The following is a 16,942-nucleotide window of genomic DNA, read 5'->3' as shown; positions in this document are numbered from 1 at the left end:
AGAGAGAAATATAGCTGATATGAGGATAACACAACATTTCATAAACCTCACTGTCAATCCTGAAGGAGGGTTTCCCATTCTTGGGCTGGTCTGAAGATCTTCTCTACACCAATGTAAGCAACCATTCCATAATGGAGATCGATTTTCTTTCACTGAAATAACTGCACTAGAAGAAATCCAGCAATGCACAAAGCAGCACTGGTACAAGAAGGTTTTATACTGAGATTGCTTACCTCACCTCCCCTTTAGAAGTAACTATAAAAGTGAAAAGAACACCCTTGACTCCTTGTATCCACAACGGAGCTGTACTTGGAAACAAGGAAGTGCAAAGGAACACCCTCAAACAATCCTATTTCAAGGTCCAAAGCCTTAAAAACCTACCCTGTTTTAGAGAACCAGAGCTCCGGGACAAGACTAACGCTCCGAGTCTCTTCATCTTACAGAAGATGGCCAAAAAAATAATGCTACAACCAAACCACCCACTGGTTCTCTGCTGAGTGGAGGAAAAAAATATCTTTCCCAATCGCACATCTACCGATGGTTTTAACTTGGACCATGGCAACAAGGCATACTAATCACGCACTTAAGACTTTCCAGCTCTTTGAGGAACACTACTGTGCCAGCTGGGTTTAAAAATTTTTTTTGCATATAGACAGATCTGGAACATGTCTTCATGGAGTTAGTCTGTTCAGCCCTTCATTCCTCAAAGTCATTTAAGGTAACACAAGTGGCATTTCACTCAAAATCCTACAGTGACATTCTAGATTTTGCCAGAGGACTCCCTGTTCACAAATGTGAAGTAACACAGATTGGGATGTCTTCAATTGTTTTCTCATATTTGAATCAGAAAGCAGCTGAGTAGTTTTCAATCCAGCTTTTGCATGAGCCTCCCCAAGACCAAGTCCTGTACCTTGTTTTTTTGCAGACGATGAATTCCAGAGATCTGTCCTTTGTTTCTTCTTCTGATTACTGTTATCCAGATGAATGTGTACCTGAAGGAAAATAACAGAAACATTTCTAGAGATGGCTACAGAACTGAGCTTGCACTTCAGCCCTCAAAAAAGCTAACCCATATTAAGGATAGTTAGTCACTTTTATAGTGTTAGTAAGGTTGTATTCAGTCTTTCATAACATATCTAACAACGAGCAAAGAGGTATATCACCATTTAACCAGCCATTTTGAGTCAGTTTATGGGAGCAGCTTTTCACGGGCTGCCCTGAGCAGAAACAGAGAACCCAATTATTTGGGTACTGTCCACCAGAATAAAACACCCAGACTAGAAAAATAATATTGTGTTAGAAAGATTTGCTTCATTTGGCAACAAAAAGAGTATCAAGTCTTAAACTTAATATGAAAGTTATCTTTTATCTAAAAAAAAAAAATCTGTTCCTAAAATTCATTACAGCATCACAGCCCATAAGTCCCAAATGCTAAATAAATGATAAGGACTTTGCGGGGGGAGGTTCAGCGGCTCTACTGTACTTGCAATAGGCTAAACTGAAGTCAAGAGAACAGATTATCGGAAGAACACATCAATTCTTACATGCTATGCAGTATCAAACTTTCCAGTGATTCATTTTTACTGCTCTTTCCTAATTTAATTTTAGAGTTTCTTTAAAAATTACCGTGTAGCTCCCTTTATTCCTTGGAACTTAAACCACAGTTCCTTTGGTGGGGTTTTTTTGGTTTGCTTGCTTGTTTCATTGTTGGGGGAAGGGTTTTTGTTGGGGTTTTTTTTGGTTTGTTTGGTTTTTTTTTCTGGAAAACTTACATATCCTGCCTGTAATCAACATCATCATTTGCTATATTATCCACATCATTCTGAGTCTCGGATACACTAAGCACAGACATTAAATGCCAGCAAGGAAAAATGTAGAACACAAAGCATCCCATACCTTATAATATTTAGATATCGACTGACGTGGAATGAAACCCGTTGTGCCTTCTGGAGGATCGATGTTGAATACTGTCTGGAAGATGCATGTAAACAAATGCAAAGATTTAACAACTGTTTCCAGCAAAATCCCTAAGGGATCTTTGCACTGTGAAGTATCTCTACAAAAGTTACTGCTGTGATAACCTTAACTATATCTCCTTGCTCCTGTTACGAAATCAAGATAGAGAATATTTAATACTTTTTTTTTTTTACAGGTAATTCCTGTAATGACTTTCTCGTTGTTCCAAAAAGGGCAAGCCAGTATCTAAATATATTCAAACTACACAAATTGCAGTATTATTCTTCACACTGTTCATGACTCCTGGCTGTGGATGAACATAAACACACTACATGTTCATGAGATCAGTCACAACTGAGTGTAAAAGAACTTTTTGAATTCCCTTAAAGTTTCAGCCGTGATACCCTACGCTATTAATACTCTGCTTACAAAGAAAATCAAGTTGTAATCATATCTAGTTGTCTATATATTAAATCAAAAGCTTACACCAACTCTTCCGCACAGTTATGCTTCTTCCCCTTTCCTGTATGTGATGTCCTATGACTAAGGGTGGGGTGATGCTCTTTCAAACATATGACATTCCAAGTGCAGCTTCAATGAAAACAGCTGTGGTTCTCAAATATTTATAACCTCTGTTAATTTTTCTAAACAAAATTTCTCCAGGCATTTAAAAGGAATTATCCAAGCTCATAAAAATATCAGCTGGTTACAACAATAAAGATGTTCTCCACCAGTCAAAAACAGCACAATTCCTGGAAACACTATCTTCTAAAAAGTAACAGGGTGTACAAAAAAAGATTTTAGTAAGTGTTCTTACTAGGGAAGAAAAAAATTTGTTGCTAATAAAAACAAGCTGGTTATAAATTAAGTCTTGAAGACAAGGCTCTGTAACAAAAAAGCACTGTGTTTAACCTAGGAAGACTGACCTAGTCCTACTTAAAAATATCTTAAGGTAACAGACTATCATGTGGCAGATGATCTGCAATAACTGTCCACGTGTGTGTCCTCAGCAGCACCAGCAGAGGGATCTTAGCTTTCAGCAAAAGACTGCTCTTCCAATTGGAGTCACCTTTCATCTTATCCCCAGGTTAAAGCAGCACACACAGACAATTATCCCCAGTCCTGCAGCACACACTGATCTGTGGGCTCCAGTCACCGGGATCAGGAGACCTGGCTTCTACTTCTGAATCTTCTCATCTCTCAGCTTTGCAACCCTGGGAAACTAATCTCAGTTAAGCATACCTCACCTGCCCCACAGAGCGGTGACACTCACCTTCCAGCACAAATCACTCTGGTATCAGTGTACACAAATTGCTACTACTGAATCAGAACATACAGACAAGGTTTTGTTGAACCACTGCTATAAAAAAGAAATACTGTGTATGCCGCTGCAAACACACACAAGTATTGACAAATTCAGTGTTAAAAACCTACCAGGGCCGTTCAAAATACAGCTAGATAACTTGTCTGTATCATGAGGTCCACAAAGTTTGAATACATTTGTTTGTAGATTGAGACAGGGCACTATTCTGTGGGGTCCTTCTGGACACGTAGGCTGCTCTCCACCTGCATAACAGGGCTTCATACACTACCACGAGACAAAGCCAGCACAGAAAGTCTTACTTAGTAAGAAAAACAAATCACCTATAGGAGTTATTGTGTTAACCTGACCTCACTGTTCTCCTACAAGCATCTAATAATGTTTTTTAGGAAATTTTAAATTATAAAGATTATCCTTTTCTATTAAATTACAGTTCTAGAAGGAGAAGATTTACAATTAAGCTAAGATAGCAAGTAAATTCTTAGGTGAAAAGCAACAATACTGAACAATTCACACCTCTTTGCAACATTTTCCAGCAATCAGCAGGAAGACAACCTGAATGTTGTCAGTAGGTTTTGCTACATATAACAAAAATAGACCTGAGCCATGTCATTCAAATAAATAAAATCCAAGACTCAGGATAGGACTTTTAGAGAATATGGCTAAATTCAAATCTAGATGATTTAATCCCTCGTAGTTTAAAGGGACTCTAAAACGTATAAACAGTAATAACCTCAGGTAAAGGGAAACGTAAGTGAGGCTGTTAGAAATCCTTCAGCAAAAATGGAAAACTGAAGCACATAGTTGGTACCACACCCAGACAGAAAAGAAAGAATTCATTTGTTGCAGCCAAAGGCAGAGCTGGACACAAAAGTAATTAACTTTTCAGATTAAATAAACCGCTGTGTTTTTCCTCATTTTTGCTCTTACAGACTTTACTCCCCTCCTGCCTGTGTGTCCATTATTTAGCAGCTTTTTTGATGCTCCTCTCCTTCCTATAAACGTAAGATTACACTTGTAAGGAGCACATTTTCCAGAAGACAGACCTATGACATTAAGGATTTCTGAAGAAGTCTGACAGCTCATCTATTAGGCAGGCTACCACCGAGTAGAACAAAACCAGAGAACTACAAAGAAACTGCCAGCCACAAAAGACTCACGTCATGGGATTTCTTGCATCAGTGGCTGAATAGTAATTTTTAATATTAAAAAAATAATTATTAAACCAAGACAGAAAAGCAAGTATTAACACATATTAAAATGTCACCCACCTACTAGGGATGTGGGGGAAGACATCTTTTTGATCCAAAAAACCACAAGTACTTGGGAAATAAAGGTCTTATTTTACTGTCAGGAAAAGGTCTAATTCAACCTGACACCCAGTAACTCGGGCCAAGACAATGCTCAGAAATCATCAGATTCTGGGAATGTAGTGAACTTAATCCCAAACATCAGCAGATTTTCTAATACATAACACTATGGCTAAGATGCTGTTTTGTTTGAACTTCAAACTGTCCAAACATTACCTTCTTTTCAAGTATCACTCAAGAATATTAGAGCTTGGGTCAACTTCAGAGGGAGGCTAGAAATTGAATTTCAGGCCACTGGCTCACTGCACCTTCTAATTTTATGGGACCCAGATTTTTCATAATCAATGTTTTGCAAGTGCACAGCAGGGAGAGGACTGACAGCACCATATGGATACCCACAAGTGTCACATTCAGGTCCTGTGGCACTAAAAAGATTTTTATTTTACAGATCTCTTAATTTAATAGTTAAATGAAAAAAAGGACAGTTAAATTATATTTCTTTCACTTTTTTTCCATAGCCTGTCCTGTTATTTTATGAGAAGGTCTCATTCCCAAACATGCTGCTAGAAAGTAAACAGCTCAATAACCCAGCTCCACCTGGTGGAGGCTAAAACTGGACAAATTTCAATCGAGTATCTCCAAAAAGGGACATCAAAACTGTAAAAGAATGACCGGGGTAAAACAATCCAAGTAGACCATTGCATTAGGCAGCAGCTTTCTCCTCAAAACCCCACAGACTTCCATCACTGCACAACTGTACGTACAATCAAGAATAAAATAGATCCAATGTCCTTCCACATTTTTGAAATTAAATCTTCTCTCCTTTAGACATATATAGAAGTAGTGATAATTACTTACCTGGATAATATCTGAGAGCTTATGCAGTCCAGATGTATTGACAAATATCCCAGTGCCTAGAGAGAATAACATGGTTACTTTTACAACACAAATAAACATCCATTTGTTTATACCCATATCTTACCTGAACAGCACAACACTCTGAAAACAATGACTCGAAAATATTATCTGAAACAAATAAATCATTTCAAGTTTTTCATCATTATTCAAGATCCAAGGAGAAACATAAAACTGGCATTCCAAAGGATGTTCCATGTCCCTGCTGCATTCGGAAGCTGTCATCTGAGACAGTTACATCAACTTCTTAAGGCTCCTCTACATTACAAATTGGAAAGGAGATAATTAAAATAAAGATAAGCTTAAACTGTTTGGCTACTTTTTCAAAAGTTCACACAATATTAGCCTCATGAAAAAAAGAAAACTGACTACCCAGGTATGCAGAGAGAAAACTAACCTTTACTATAGCTATAAATAGCATTTACAGTCACTTCCAAGCTTCTAGTATGCTTAAATCAGTGACTACAGAGGAGCAGTTAGAAGAACATCTGAAAGACACTGATGATGAGAATTTGACCACAGAAATGATCAATAGATGCACCTGTTAAGCCCGAGGGCAAACAGCCTAAAAGGAGAAAGATTCTGGGGGGAAAAAAAAAAAGGCAGGAGAGATGTGTTCTCAAAGGATGCAGAACTGACAGTCTCGATTCTAGTCTCCATGGAGGGGGCTCGCTCTCTTCAGTGCTTCTACTGAAGAGTCTGCCAGTAAGAACTAACTAAATCATTCTCTTAGCACATGTAGAAGATTTTTCTTTGCAGAAGGACAAATTAAGAACAAGATGCTGATAGACAGTAGAATAGAAGCTTGCTAAATCAAGCAGAAAAACCCCACATTATGTGATTCCCAACATTCTTTTTTCATATCTCCATGGCCAGGGAAGAACTCAAGACACTAAAAGCCTCATCAGCAAAATGTCAGCAAGCTCCACCCCACAACCCTTCTGGTTTTGGAGAAAAATAGTGTTGTGTGCAAAAGTCATCTATGTACGCACATGTGTGTACACACATATGTTGGTACACACTCAGGTTTTGACACAAAGTGGTTCTTAAAACTAGTTCTGGTGCACGAACAGACATAAGACACGTTTCCCAGCAGAGGACCTCACAGCAAGTCTTAAAAGACACAGGTCCTCAGGGTCAGAGTTTGACTTTTAAAAGCTTTATAATCTAAACATGAACAAAGAAGCTTTTCTCCTCCTCTCCCCAGACAATGCAAACTTCCAATTACTTCCACTACACAGAAAAGTCTGAGTGAAACAACTAATAAATTTACACTTACGGCCTGAAAGAAACTGTAAAATCTGCTCTAATGACTCCAAGAGTGAGGATTTGGTCTGGAATGTTATTTGGGCCTCTGCAAACAGATCAAAGATGTAGCTGCAATTTAACAAATAAAAAGCACAAGTGGGTAAATACTGTAAATAACCACATGGACACAGTTACTGTTACTCTTTTGTAACAACAATTTCACCACCTAGTAGCAAAACATGTTCTTATCTCCATCAGAAAGAAAAATTTACAGGGACTATTTAGTTACAAAGACAGCAGACAATATTGCCATGACAGAATGCATACTGACCTCATCCTTCACATTTTCCATGATTAGTCTACAACACACAGTACGTATTAATTTAGAAACTGATTTGCATGCAATTTCCATGGGTTTTTAAAAGCATACACTATGCATTAGCTTAGAAATAGACTTACAGAGCTCTGAGATACCTCAAACCAAATCCCTGCAGCACTAGTACCTCTGTTTATATCACAACACAAAACTGAAAGCAGCACAGTGAGGAGCTTCCAGTTCAGAATAGCCGGCAGACAGACACACAGCATAGGCTTTCCCACTCTTGAAAGACTTTAAAAGGGAATTCCACCAGAAATAATGATTACTACAGAAAGGGGATTTAAGGAAACCCAAAACCTTGAATAAATACTATTCTCAGAAATTAGAATAGTACTACCAACCCTAACAGCTGACAGTTTCACATGGGCCTAGAATTTGCTGTGCTTTTAATATGTAAACAAATTAAAAATAAATTCACCTTCCCTGTTTGGTGACTCCACTATCATTTGGTGGCAGCTCCACTGCATCAATAGCACTTTCAAGCTGAAGAAGAATTTCTTTAAGAGAACCAAGAGGGAAAAAAGTTAGGGTTTACAGAAACTTATTTCTGGGACACATCTAAGCCTCTTTTTCAAACCTACTTTATTACAAAGGCTGTTATCAAAGACAGCAACCTAGCTGTTCTCTTGATTCTGTAAACAAATCAAAATGATCAAAACCAATTTCCTAGATATTACCTCTAAATATTCAACTTCAAGAACTTCTATGACCTCATTTCTTAGATGAAGCTTAAGTTGTCAGCAAAACGTTAAACTCTTCTCTACAGACAGGAAAAGCTGTTCTTGGAAATGCTTTGTAAACAGGAGACATCTCAAGGTCTTTCTATTAACTTTATGTATCATGTTCTTACAGCAGAATGATGCAATTAATATAATTTCAGCACACTGATATGATTAGAAAACAAGGGAACTTCTAGAAAAGGAGGAAGCAACACATTCATCTGCCAAATCTGTCATCCTCCTGGGAAAAAAATGTAACTAAACATTCCAGAGAGACAAATTTCCAAGGATTTCTCAGTTATGAGCAACACCTACAGAAATGCTGCATGAACCCTATTTATAGTTGTTGACCTTCTGAAACTGTTTCAACGTCAATTTTCAACAACACAAAAAATAACCTTACTCTTGATCTTTGCTATATCTTCAAGTTCCATGTTCAGTCCTGTTGAAGAAAGGAAAGATTTCAAAGAGGATGTTTCATATCTGTTTCATTCCTAGTTTATGTCTTTCCAGAAATTACAGATATGAAGGCTAGAACTGTGTATGTGGAAAGAAGTCTTCTGTATTTCACCCACTGTTTTCTTTCATGACCCCTCATGTCACATTGATTTGGCCAAATCTGTTCAGCCAATATGTTTGGCCAAATCATATTTGTCTGGCAGTGATTACTAACGAACAATAATTTATCTATTAGTGAGAGTAAATTTTCCAGAAACTGGTTGGAAAACTTCTTTTCCAGTTCTTGGTAGCGGCACCCTATAATCCCAGTGAAACAGTGGTTTGTAGTTGTCACACACCTGAACTGGCCAACTCCATATTGAATTCAGCATTTATTTCATTCTGTTGAACTACTTTGGCTTGTTCTTCCAGTACGAGATTTACAGCATCCATTGCTGAAGCCAGATCGTAGGGTGTCAAGTCAAAAGAAGATGATTCTTCACACAACTTCTCCTAAAATATCAAGGGATGGAAGCGTTACTTGGACTGCTCAGTGTGCTGTTTGCTCAGGCAGTTTCATAGATGATAAAGACCAGATGACCAGGCTTGATCTCATTTCTGATCTCCAGCTCAGGCCAGGACATTTTGTGAACACGCAAAGACTTTGACTATTATTAGGATCCTTATTTTCTGAAAAGTAGAACAAATTTTGCCTCTTCCACAACATCAACATTCTACCACTCCCATCTAGTAGCAAACCACCGTGATAATTAAGATCCCTTTTGTTCTTAACAGGTGTCACCTCCTCTGTGTTCTCAGTGCTGCCGCTAATAGATTTTTCCTGACATCCTTTTGTTTCTCCCACACAGTTGCCAAGACTTGCTGTCTGATAACAAACCGTCCAAGTAGCAAATTTTTTAGTGAGATAATCAGTTTGTCCTTCGAAAGAGCTATTTCCTGGTCCCTCTCATGTTCTCAAGAAATACTCATATCCCTATATCCGCTCATATGAAGACATGGTCCTTGCCCCTCATGACCTTGCAGAGATGGGGGCATGGAGAAAAAAGGAAGGGGGGAGCCATGAAAAAAAAAACAACACAAGAAAACTACAGTAAAATGCGTATCATTCAAATGTAAAATTTGGGCCAAGATGTATGCCAGAACAAATATAGACACAGAAGGAAACATACTAACTTCCTGTTTAAAAAAAGTGTAATGGTTTGAACACTCAGCAAATGATAACTTTGACAAAACTCTATGACCTTGAAAAATAAGTCACATATTTGTTTTGTCACAAATTTTTCATTCACGAAAAGGATCATTTTCCCTGAGGAATGAACAGAAATAGTAAGGACTAACCCACACAAAAATCTGACTGCAATAGCTCTGAAGAAATAAGTTATAAAGAAAAAAATGCTGCATACATAAGAAATCTCATCAGAAGTTAATTTTATTTCGGAGTAATTACTAAGTTTCCACATGTAAACCTGGAAAGAGCAGTACCATGGGAGAACTATTGCAAAATGAGTAGTCCTCATAGCTGTAGAAATAGCTGTTCTGGTTAATTGCTGCATGCAGGCATCAATTCATAATTTTAAACACTATAAAGGGTAAAAAAAAAAACCACACAAGAAACTGTGACTGGATTTCCACACATTTTTCAATCTGATGAAAGCAGCCCATTCTGGACACAACACTGCGACCATCCCTAGTCCAACACAACACACCCTCCAGTGGCCTGTTTACTGAAAGAACACACAAGCAGAAAATAAACTTTGCAGCTGTTCAGCAGAAATCCCTCTGGGAGGTTGTTCACGTGGCAGAAAAAAGGGACATATTTCAATTGTTCCTTTGAATTTCATTATTTAGGCAAAGGGCTGCAGTTTCGAGCCAACTAAGAAGATGATCTCATAGTGGAGCACTTTTTTTTTTTTTTCTTTTTTTCCCCCTCTATGAGTGAAGACTTGGAAATATTACAAGAGTCACGTTTGCCATCTACTGCACTTGGACAGCTGATGCAGCTGAGCTTCAAGAATAGATCCTTTATGATTTCTTACAACCTGGAAGAGAACTCTCCAAACAAAAAAACGAGCACCCTCATCAATTTGGAGATCCACCCTTCAGGAAGAATCTATCACCTTGTAGAAAATCACAGTAGTATCAAAGAACTGTTATTGAACTACAAAGCTTTAACTGTCACAGAAACAAGAAACATTCATGACAATGAACCTTAACAACTGAAATAGCCGAGCACAGATTTTACAGACTGTAATAGGGCATGGGTCCATTTTTCTCTTTGGATGAAGTTTGAAAAATGGCAGCAGACCAGAAACAACTTACCACGTTGTGAGCTTCGTCAAGTATTACCACAGTCCCCTTCAGGTCCAAGTTGTGCGCTCTCCGGCTCTAAAGACAAAGAAGAGAAAAAGGGAATGGACAAAAAGGCCACCAAGAAATACAGAAATACAGATCTGATTGACTGAGAGATTGGCTCATGAGACAGATTTGGGTTTTCATGTATTTTGATTTATTTTTACATGCAGTAAGTAACCACTGTGGCTACCCAATATAGAAACCACAGAATCATTTTCTCTGGAAACGAAGGTGCTAAAATGCATCATGTAAAAGTCTACAGAGGTTACACCTAACACTGTAATAAAGAAGAAAACAGATGTACCATACTAGGATGCACAAGTTTATCAGAATTCATTTCAGTCACTGTTTTTGCCAACAGGGATCTGGGAGGAGTGGGGTGTGAAGCAGGAGGATTTGCCTTGTTTTTACAAATTCAGGCTTCTCTGCAACAAGCGGATGCTCTGAAAACACCCCTAACAGTACCAGATCACATAACTTCATTTCAGAATGCTTCTTTGCTTAAGGTGGTCAGAGATTTTTTTTAAATTCTTTTTTTATTTATTAAACATTTGGTTGTTTTACCTTTTGTAGCAGTGGAATGTAATCTGGCCTTTACTGCAATTCATTAATTACTTCACGTTGCATAAAGATGCCAGCAGATTTGTTTCCTCAGAGTTTTCAAAGGTTTCATTTCCTATCCATGAAATATGGACAACTTATTGCAACAGCTTTTTTTTTAAAAAAAGCCAGCAATTATTTCCAAGAGAGGTGTCCAATCTCTACTGAAAAAGTTTCCTTATTCTAGAACTCCAGAAATTCTGAGTCAAAAATGCAAAAATACTGCACAATATGTGACTGAAGATTTGTATTCAGGAGGTGAATATCACCAAACAACAAGGGCATCACATTCTGCAAAGCTAATTCTAGAAAAATAGCAAGACCTCAAACAAAAAAAGAAAATATTTCTTAAATGTGAGAAGGAACTTTATGGAGAAAAAAACACAAAATGGCATCCTCTATGGTTCTGAATTTGAACTGGGTTTTGATTAGCTTTGAAGTATACCACAAAATGCATTCACTTGCTAGCCATCAGTTTTTTACAGCTTATCCACCAAAAGCCAATAAAAGATAAATAGAAGAACAATGGCATTTAGAAGCAAAGGTGTATGTTACCTTTGAGTCTAATAAATAGTTGTAAGGCATAAAAATAATATCTGCTTGCTGCTTCAGGCTTCGAGAGAGATAATAAGGACAAGCTCTGTTTAAAAGAAAAAGTAGTACAAATTATAAAGTAATACTTGCAGAAATATTAAGAGTGCACTCAACATTCATGTACTATGTTTCATACTCTCAAGTGTTTCTAATCAATTTCTTAAGGAGTTGAAACTGGCACTTGTAATTTTAGGGCAGATGGTTAGCTCTCTTCACAGAAGACAAGTAAAAAGAAGTGTAGAAAATAATACCCAGCTGTGCAGCTCAACAAAACAAAGAACAAAAAAAATTAAAGGAGAAAGAGTGGCATTCATTACTGCATTATCATTTCGCCCCTTTAGGCTGGAATTGAGTGATGGACTAGGCTATTGTATCTCAACAAAGCAGTCACCTCATCCTCTTAGATCTGAAACAAACCTGCAATATCATTTGTCACATCAGATGATGTTGGTAGCCTCTGCTCAAGTGAGAAATAAAACACTGGTGAGCCTGACTCCCACCTGATTCAGTCTTTACGCCAGTAAGGACTGAAATAAATTGATGTATGATGAAAACTGCAGTGACAGAAGTTAAGGCTTCAGTGTGCACATGAGTTTGTTGGAAGCTGTCTCTGCAACACATTTAGCCACTCCACTTGGCTCTCATCATCGTTCTGCTACTTCGGTGTATGTCAAGTTCATACCAAGGTATTAATAAAAATGAGCAGAGAAATAGTTTTTGCTATTTTCACAAGGAAGGAGGAGGAAGATCAGAGGGGATAACTTACCTGTGCTTGTTTCCATTTTTAACCAAGTCTTCGATATCCATGATCGATTCAATCAGTTCTTTCTCTGTACTCTTTTCTGCGAAAAATTACATTACAACCACGAGCTTAGGTAAAGGCATCACACAGAGATTTGTCACTACCCTGATCATCACGCTCATCCCCTTCCTAGCATTTCATTCTTGAAAAGACATTAACACAGAGCAAAACAACACACGTGGATGCACAGGCAGATTCTGCCAACTCTTCCAAACTTCTCTACCTGCCTAGCAAATCTCTCCCTCCCCCCAAAACAGGGCTTTACTTCCACAGCCAAACTCACCTTCCACATTGTTATAGAAGTGACAAGCACGAGCCATCACTTTCATTCGGCACATGTAGATCTGTAAAACAGAGCATATTTTAGCCAAGAGTAGCACAGCACAAGCACTGAAAAGTGTATTAAAGGGTGAAGAGCTATTAGTTTTCTGTGACACCAGCTAATGAAAAAGTGCTAATCACAGTTCTTCAGTTTTAAAATCATGTGCTCTTCTGTCCACCATAAAAGTTCATCTCTTATGCAGCACAGAACACTCAGATGCTCAGAGGAAACTTAGTTATATTTTGCCACTAATTTTCAAAACAGTAATACTTGATATTACTCGTAAACATAACAGGTAAATCAATCACTGCAGCACTATTTTGAAATTATTGTTGCTCTTGAAAAACACTTAAGTGGCAGATCAGGAAGTTAACTGCAAACTATTAACTTTCACGTCCTACACAATGACATCTTTCTCTGGATGGAAAACGCTACCAGAGACTCAGAATTAAATTTTGCACTGACACAACTAGAAATTAAAAGTTCCCTGAAACACATTTAGAACTACTACCTTTCCCTACAGCCTCCAGTAGTTAAACAAGGTCAGAGTTAAGGATTACATGCCATCCACCAAAACAAAGACCCTCCATGTTGTCACTGTGCACGCTTTCAAGGCTCTGTTCGCACCTGCGTGTGGCTGTTCTCCTGTCGCTTCACTTCAGGATTGATGCAAAGCTGCTCTCTGGAACCCAACACACATACTTTTGGCCTGTTCAAAGAGAATACACAAAACTGATGTTAAAAATAAAGCAAGAAAGAAGAACATGGTTGTACATGCCTGGGTTGGGTATAATATATCAAAAGGAAGAGGTTCAGGAGAAACAGATGAGCCCAAACTAAGGGTCGGAATCAGAAACAGTAAGTCAGTCTGTAACAGCTATATATGTTATTTGACTTTATGGTACTGCGTTTCTCCTGGTAGCAGTGGGTGGTAATAAGCAGCAGTTTACAGCAGGAGGTAGTGAGAAGCAGCTTACACCATCCACTGTAAAATCTGGGTTCTGTTATGACAGTTCAGCCAAACAAACTGGGTTCTGTCATCTATCACAAGCTACTCCAAGCTGGCTGTGATTTTTAGAGAAAGGTTATGGCAAGAACTGATGCACTCCAAACATCTGCAATACATTTTTTTGCTTATTACAAGGCTGTATCTTTACAAGAAAGATATAAACAAATTACTACTGCTTGTTCAAAGAGCTCAGGCAACACACTGCCACGTCAACAGCTGAAAACCATCACAGACAACAGTATAGCAAACCCACAAAGTTCCTCATAGATTTACATCAGCCTAAGGAATTCAACTTTGCAATGGCTTCCCACTGCCTTAAAGAAATACTCCAGGAAAAAAAAAAAGAAAAAAGATAATTTTAGAAGTAAATGCATGAAGCAAAGAACCAAAACCAGACCAAATTCAGGAAATCCTATGATCAGAGGAGATAAGAGAAGCTGTGAAGTATGAAAAAACCCCAAACCCAGTAACAAAGAAATCCAGGTTCTATACATGCACATTAAGAGAACTACATTTCACTGGATATATTTTTTTTATACATTCATCCACATAAATTCAAACAGTAACTGAATCACCCAGGTTTCTCTACCTTTTCTTTGAATAGGAACATTAACCTAAATCATATTTACCTGTAGACTGTGTTCTTTAATTCGTTAATGACCTGTGTAAGTTGTGAGTGAGTTCTGGAGGCATAAATTATTTTAGGAATGTCGGTGTAATAAGCTGCCGAGCAGAGGAGAAAAAAGCAGAAAAACATTATTAGCATGGAAAGAACTAGAGATATTATTAGCCTCCTTTCCCAGCTGGTACTATGGTAACAGTTTGCCTTGTAGAGACAGCAAGAAATGTTGTCATCTAACTGTTCACACACTCACAAAATGAGCTAAATGAGTTTCTAATGTTCTAAGAAAAATTTACAATATGCAAAACACCTGTAAAATCTACAAAATGGTGAAACTGTGCTTTGGCTGCTGAACAATGGCTCCATGACTTTTATGGTTACATACTTATTACAAAAGATAGATAAAAGCAAGTGTTCATTAGTGTTCCTGTATCACCCCTCCTGAGCATAAAACCCACAGTACTTACTTGGGATATCGGCATCGGTGGCAGCGTTGCCCCAGGATGACATGGGTCTCTCAGGAAAGAGTTCCACTCCATTCATACGCTGTGCGATTTTGCGGGCTGAGATAGTATCTTTAAAGTGTTCCCGCCAAGCCAGAGTGGAACACAGCAAGCAGAGGGTCTTTCCTGTGCCTGTAGGGCTCTCCAAAATGCCATTTACCTTCTTTATTGAAGAGAAATAAAATTTAGGAAAGGGAAAAAGTGAGCAATTTGGAGATTCAACTAGAACAGGTCTTTGGGCAGTACTGCATTTCCTCAATAAAAAAATAATCACAACCTGGTAAACTCTACCATATGACAGAAACACGCATATACCTCACGTGAGGTTGTTATAGATGCACAGCATGCAGGATCCCTCTAATCAACTTCTTGAGGGTCAATCTAAAACCCAGAGCCAGCTATTACCATTTATTTAGCAGTGGAATTCTCCACTCTTAGAGCAACTAGAGTGCATCACATTTCAGCAAAAAGTACATGAAAATATTAAAAGTTATTGCAGAAAGTGACTCTTAGATTAGAGACTGCTAGTTTCCTTCTGGACTGAGACTATATCCCACATCATAGTTTAGGCAGAAAATTTTGTAACTGCTTCTAACACCTTATCCTCCTGGATGTTACAATTTTAAAGTGCACAACAATACTACAAGTTGCAGAAAAACTAGCAGCTGAGCTTGCACCGCTGTGACAATTCATGCTCAAGTGTATGAAAAGAATTTATATATATATATATGATAGGCTTACTTTACTTTTACTTTAAAACAAGGAGGAACCAAGCCATTGCCCATGACATGGAGGAATGCTGAGCCACGTGGAAAGCCAAAGCTTCCACCACAGGCTTGTCTGATCTCCCAGAAAATCAGGGACCGTGAAGACCTGTTAACCAACTCCAGAACAAAGATAGCTATTATAAAAAACTTCTTCTTATTTGATTATCCTATCGTAGATAAAATGAAGAATTACACTAAAAGTCTAAGGACTAACAAAACAAAACCAAACCCCAGATAGCTAAGGGCAGAGCGCACAAACACAAGGACAACTTGCTCAGCTTCTCTTTCTTTTCTCAAATGAGGCAAAAACATCCTATCTACATTTCTACTGACCACCAACTGCACGCTTCTGGGCTCTTAATAGCTATATAATAAAAAAAAATACAAGTAAAAGAAGGTCAGAGAAGACTTGAAAAAGGCGGGATACAGAGAACAAAAAGTAAACTTGAATTGAGACAACCTACTTTTAGAGAAGTCCTTTATTAGTTAAAAATAAAACGCAATAAACCAACCAAAATGGCTCGGGCAGGGGGGGACTCACCTTCTGCAGACACTCGAGCACCTTGGCCATGTAGGCTTCCTGGCACTCGTAGGGTTGGAAGGGGAAATCCACCGTGATGCCGTTCAGCGTTATCTTGGGCATGTTTCCCGTCAAGTACCTGCAACGGAGAGCAGGCCCGCGATTTACCCTGCCGCCACACCAGGAGGGGGCCGTACCGCCGGTGTCATGTAGAGCGACGAACCGGAACCGGGGCAGGTTCATCTGCGCGATGAAATGCTGAAAGGCCCGAATTTCGCCTCATATTTCGGGACCGGACGCTACCAGCCGACCCGCACCGCAACCCGGGCAGGAGGCTCACGGGTACCCGGGACCCGGCCCGTGGCCTAAAACCACCTTCCCCCCCGGTCCACTCCGGTGCGGCCTGGCCCGCCTGCCCGGGACCCCCCGCCCGCTCCGGTGCGGCCCAGCAGCGGTTGCCATGGAAATACAGACAATATGGCGACAGTCGCCCCTCACCTCCCACCCCGCCGTTCGGAATCCCCGCGCCTATATCACGTGCCCG

General features: G+C 38.9%; 1 protein-coding gene across 6 annotated transcripts in view; it reads right to left on the bottom strand.

Annotated features, from left to right (window-relative positions):
* The window catches only part of RTEL1 (regulator of telomere elongation helicase 1), a 50,569-nt gene extending 33,627 nt beyond the window's left edge, over positions 1-16,942 (bottom strand). For 4 of the 6 annotated variants that reach the window (XR_012631430.1, XM_074888286.1, XM_074888289.1 and 1 more), the window contains exons 1-16: positions 16,897-16,942; positions 16,420-16,537; positions 15,076-15,274; positions 14,616-14,709; positions 13,605-13,686; positions 12,939-12,999; positions 12,620-12,695; positions 11,815-11,899; positions 10,627-10,692; positions 8,646-8,799; positions 8,252-8,290; positions 7,548-7,626; positions 6,782-6,879; positions 5,446-5,501; positions 1,897-1,971; positions 911-992 (exon numbers count right to left, since the gene is read on the bottom strand). Coding sequence is in view for 5 of the 6 variants with exons in the window: in XM_074888286.1 (XP_074744387.1) it covers positions 911-992; positions 1,897-1,971; positions 5,446-5,501; positions 6,782-6,879; positions 7,548-7,626; positions 8,252-8,290; positions 8,646-8,799; positions 10,627-10,692; positions 11,815-11,899; positions 12,620-12,695; positions 12,939-12,999; positions 13,605-13,686; positions 14,616-14,709; positions 15,076-15,274; positions 16,420-16,521 (1,348 nt within the window). In the remaining variant the exon portion in view is untranslated. Of the gene's footprint in view, positions 1-910; positions 993-1,896; positions 1,972-5,445; positions 5,502-6,781; positions 6,880-7,547; positions 7,627-8,251; positions 8,291-8,645; positions 8,800-10,626; positions 10,693-11,814; positions 11,900-12,619; positions 12,696-12,938; positions 13,000-13,488; positions 13,577-13,604; positions 13,687-14,615; positions 14,710-15,075; positions 15,275-16,419; positions 16,538-16,621; positions 16,632-16,896 lie in introns of those variants that run through there. The other 2 variants (XM_074888287.1, XM_074888291.1) reach the window with 2 other exon arrangements.

This window comes from Strix uralensis, chromosome 18 (assembly GCF_047716275.1).
Source record: "Strix uralensis isolate ZFMK-TIS-50842 chromosome 18, bStrUra1, whole genome shotgun sequence".
Lineage (NCBI taxonomy): Eukaryota > Metazoa > Chordata > Aves > Strigiformes > Strigidae > Strix > Strix uralensis.
The sequence above is the reverse complement of the archived record's forward strand: the minus strand, read 5'-3'. Positions and strand labels throughout refer to the sequence as shown.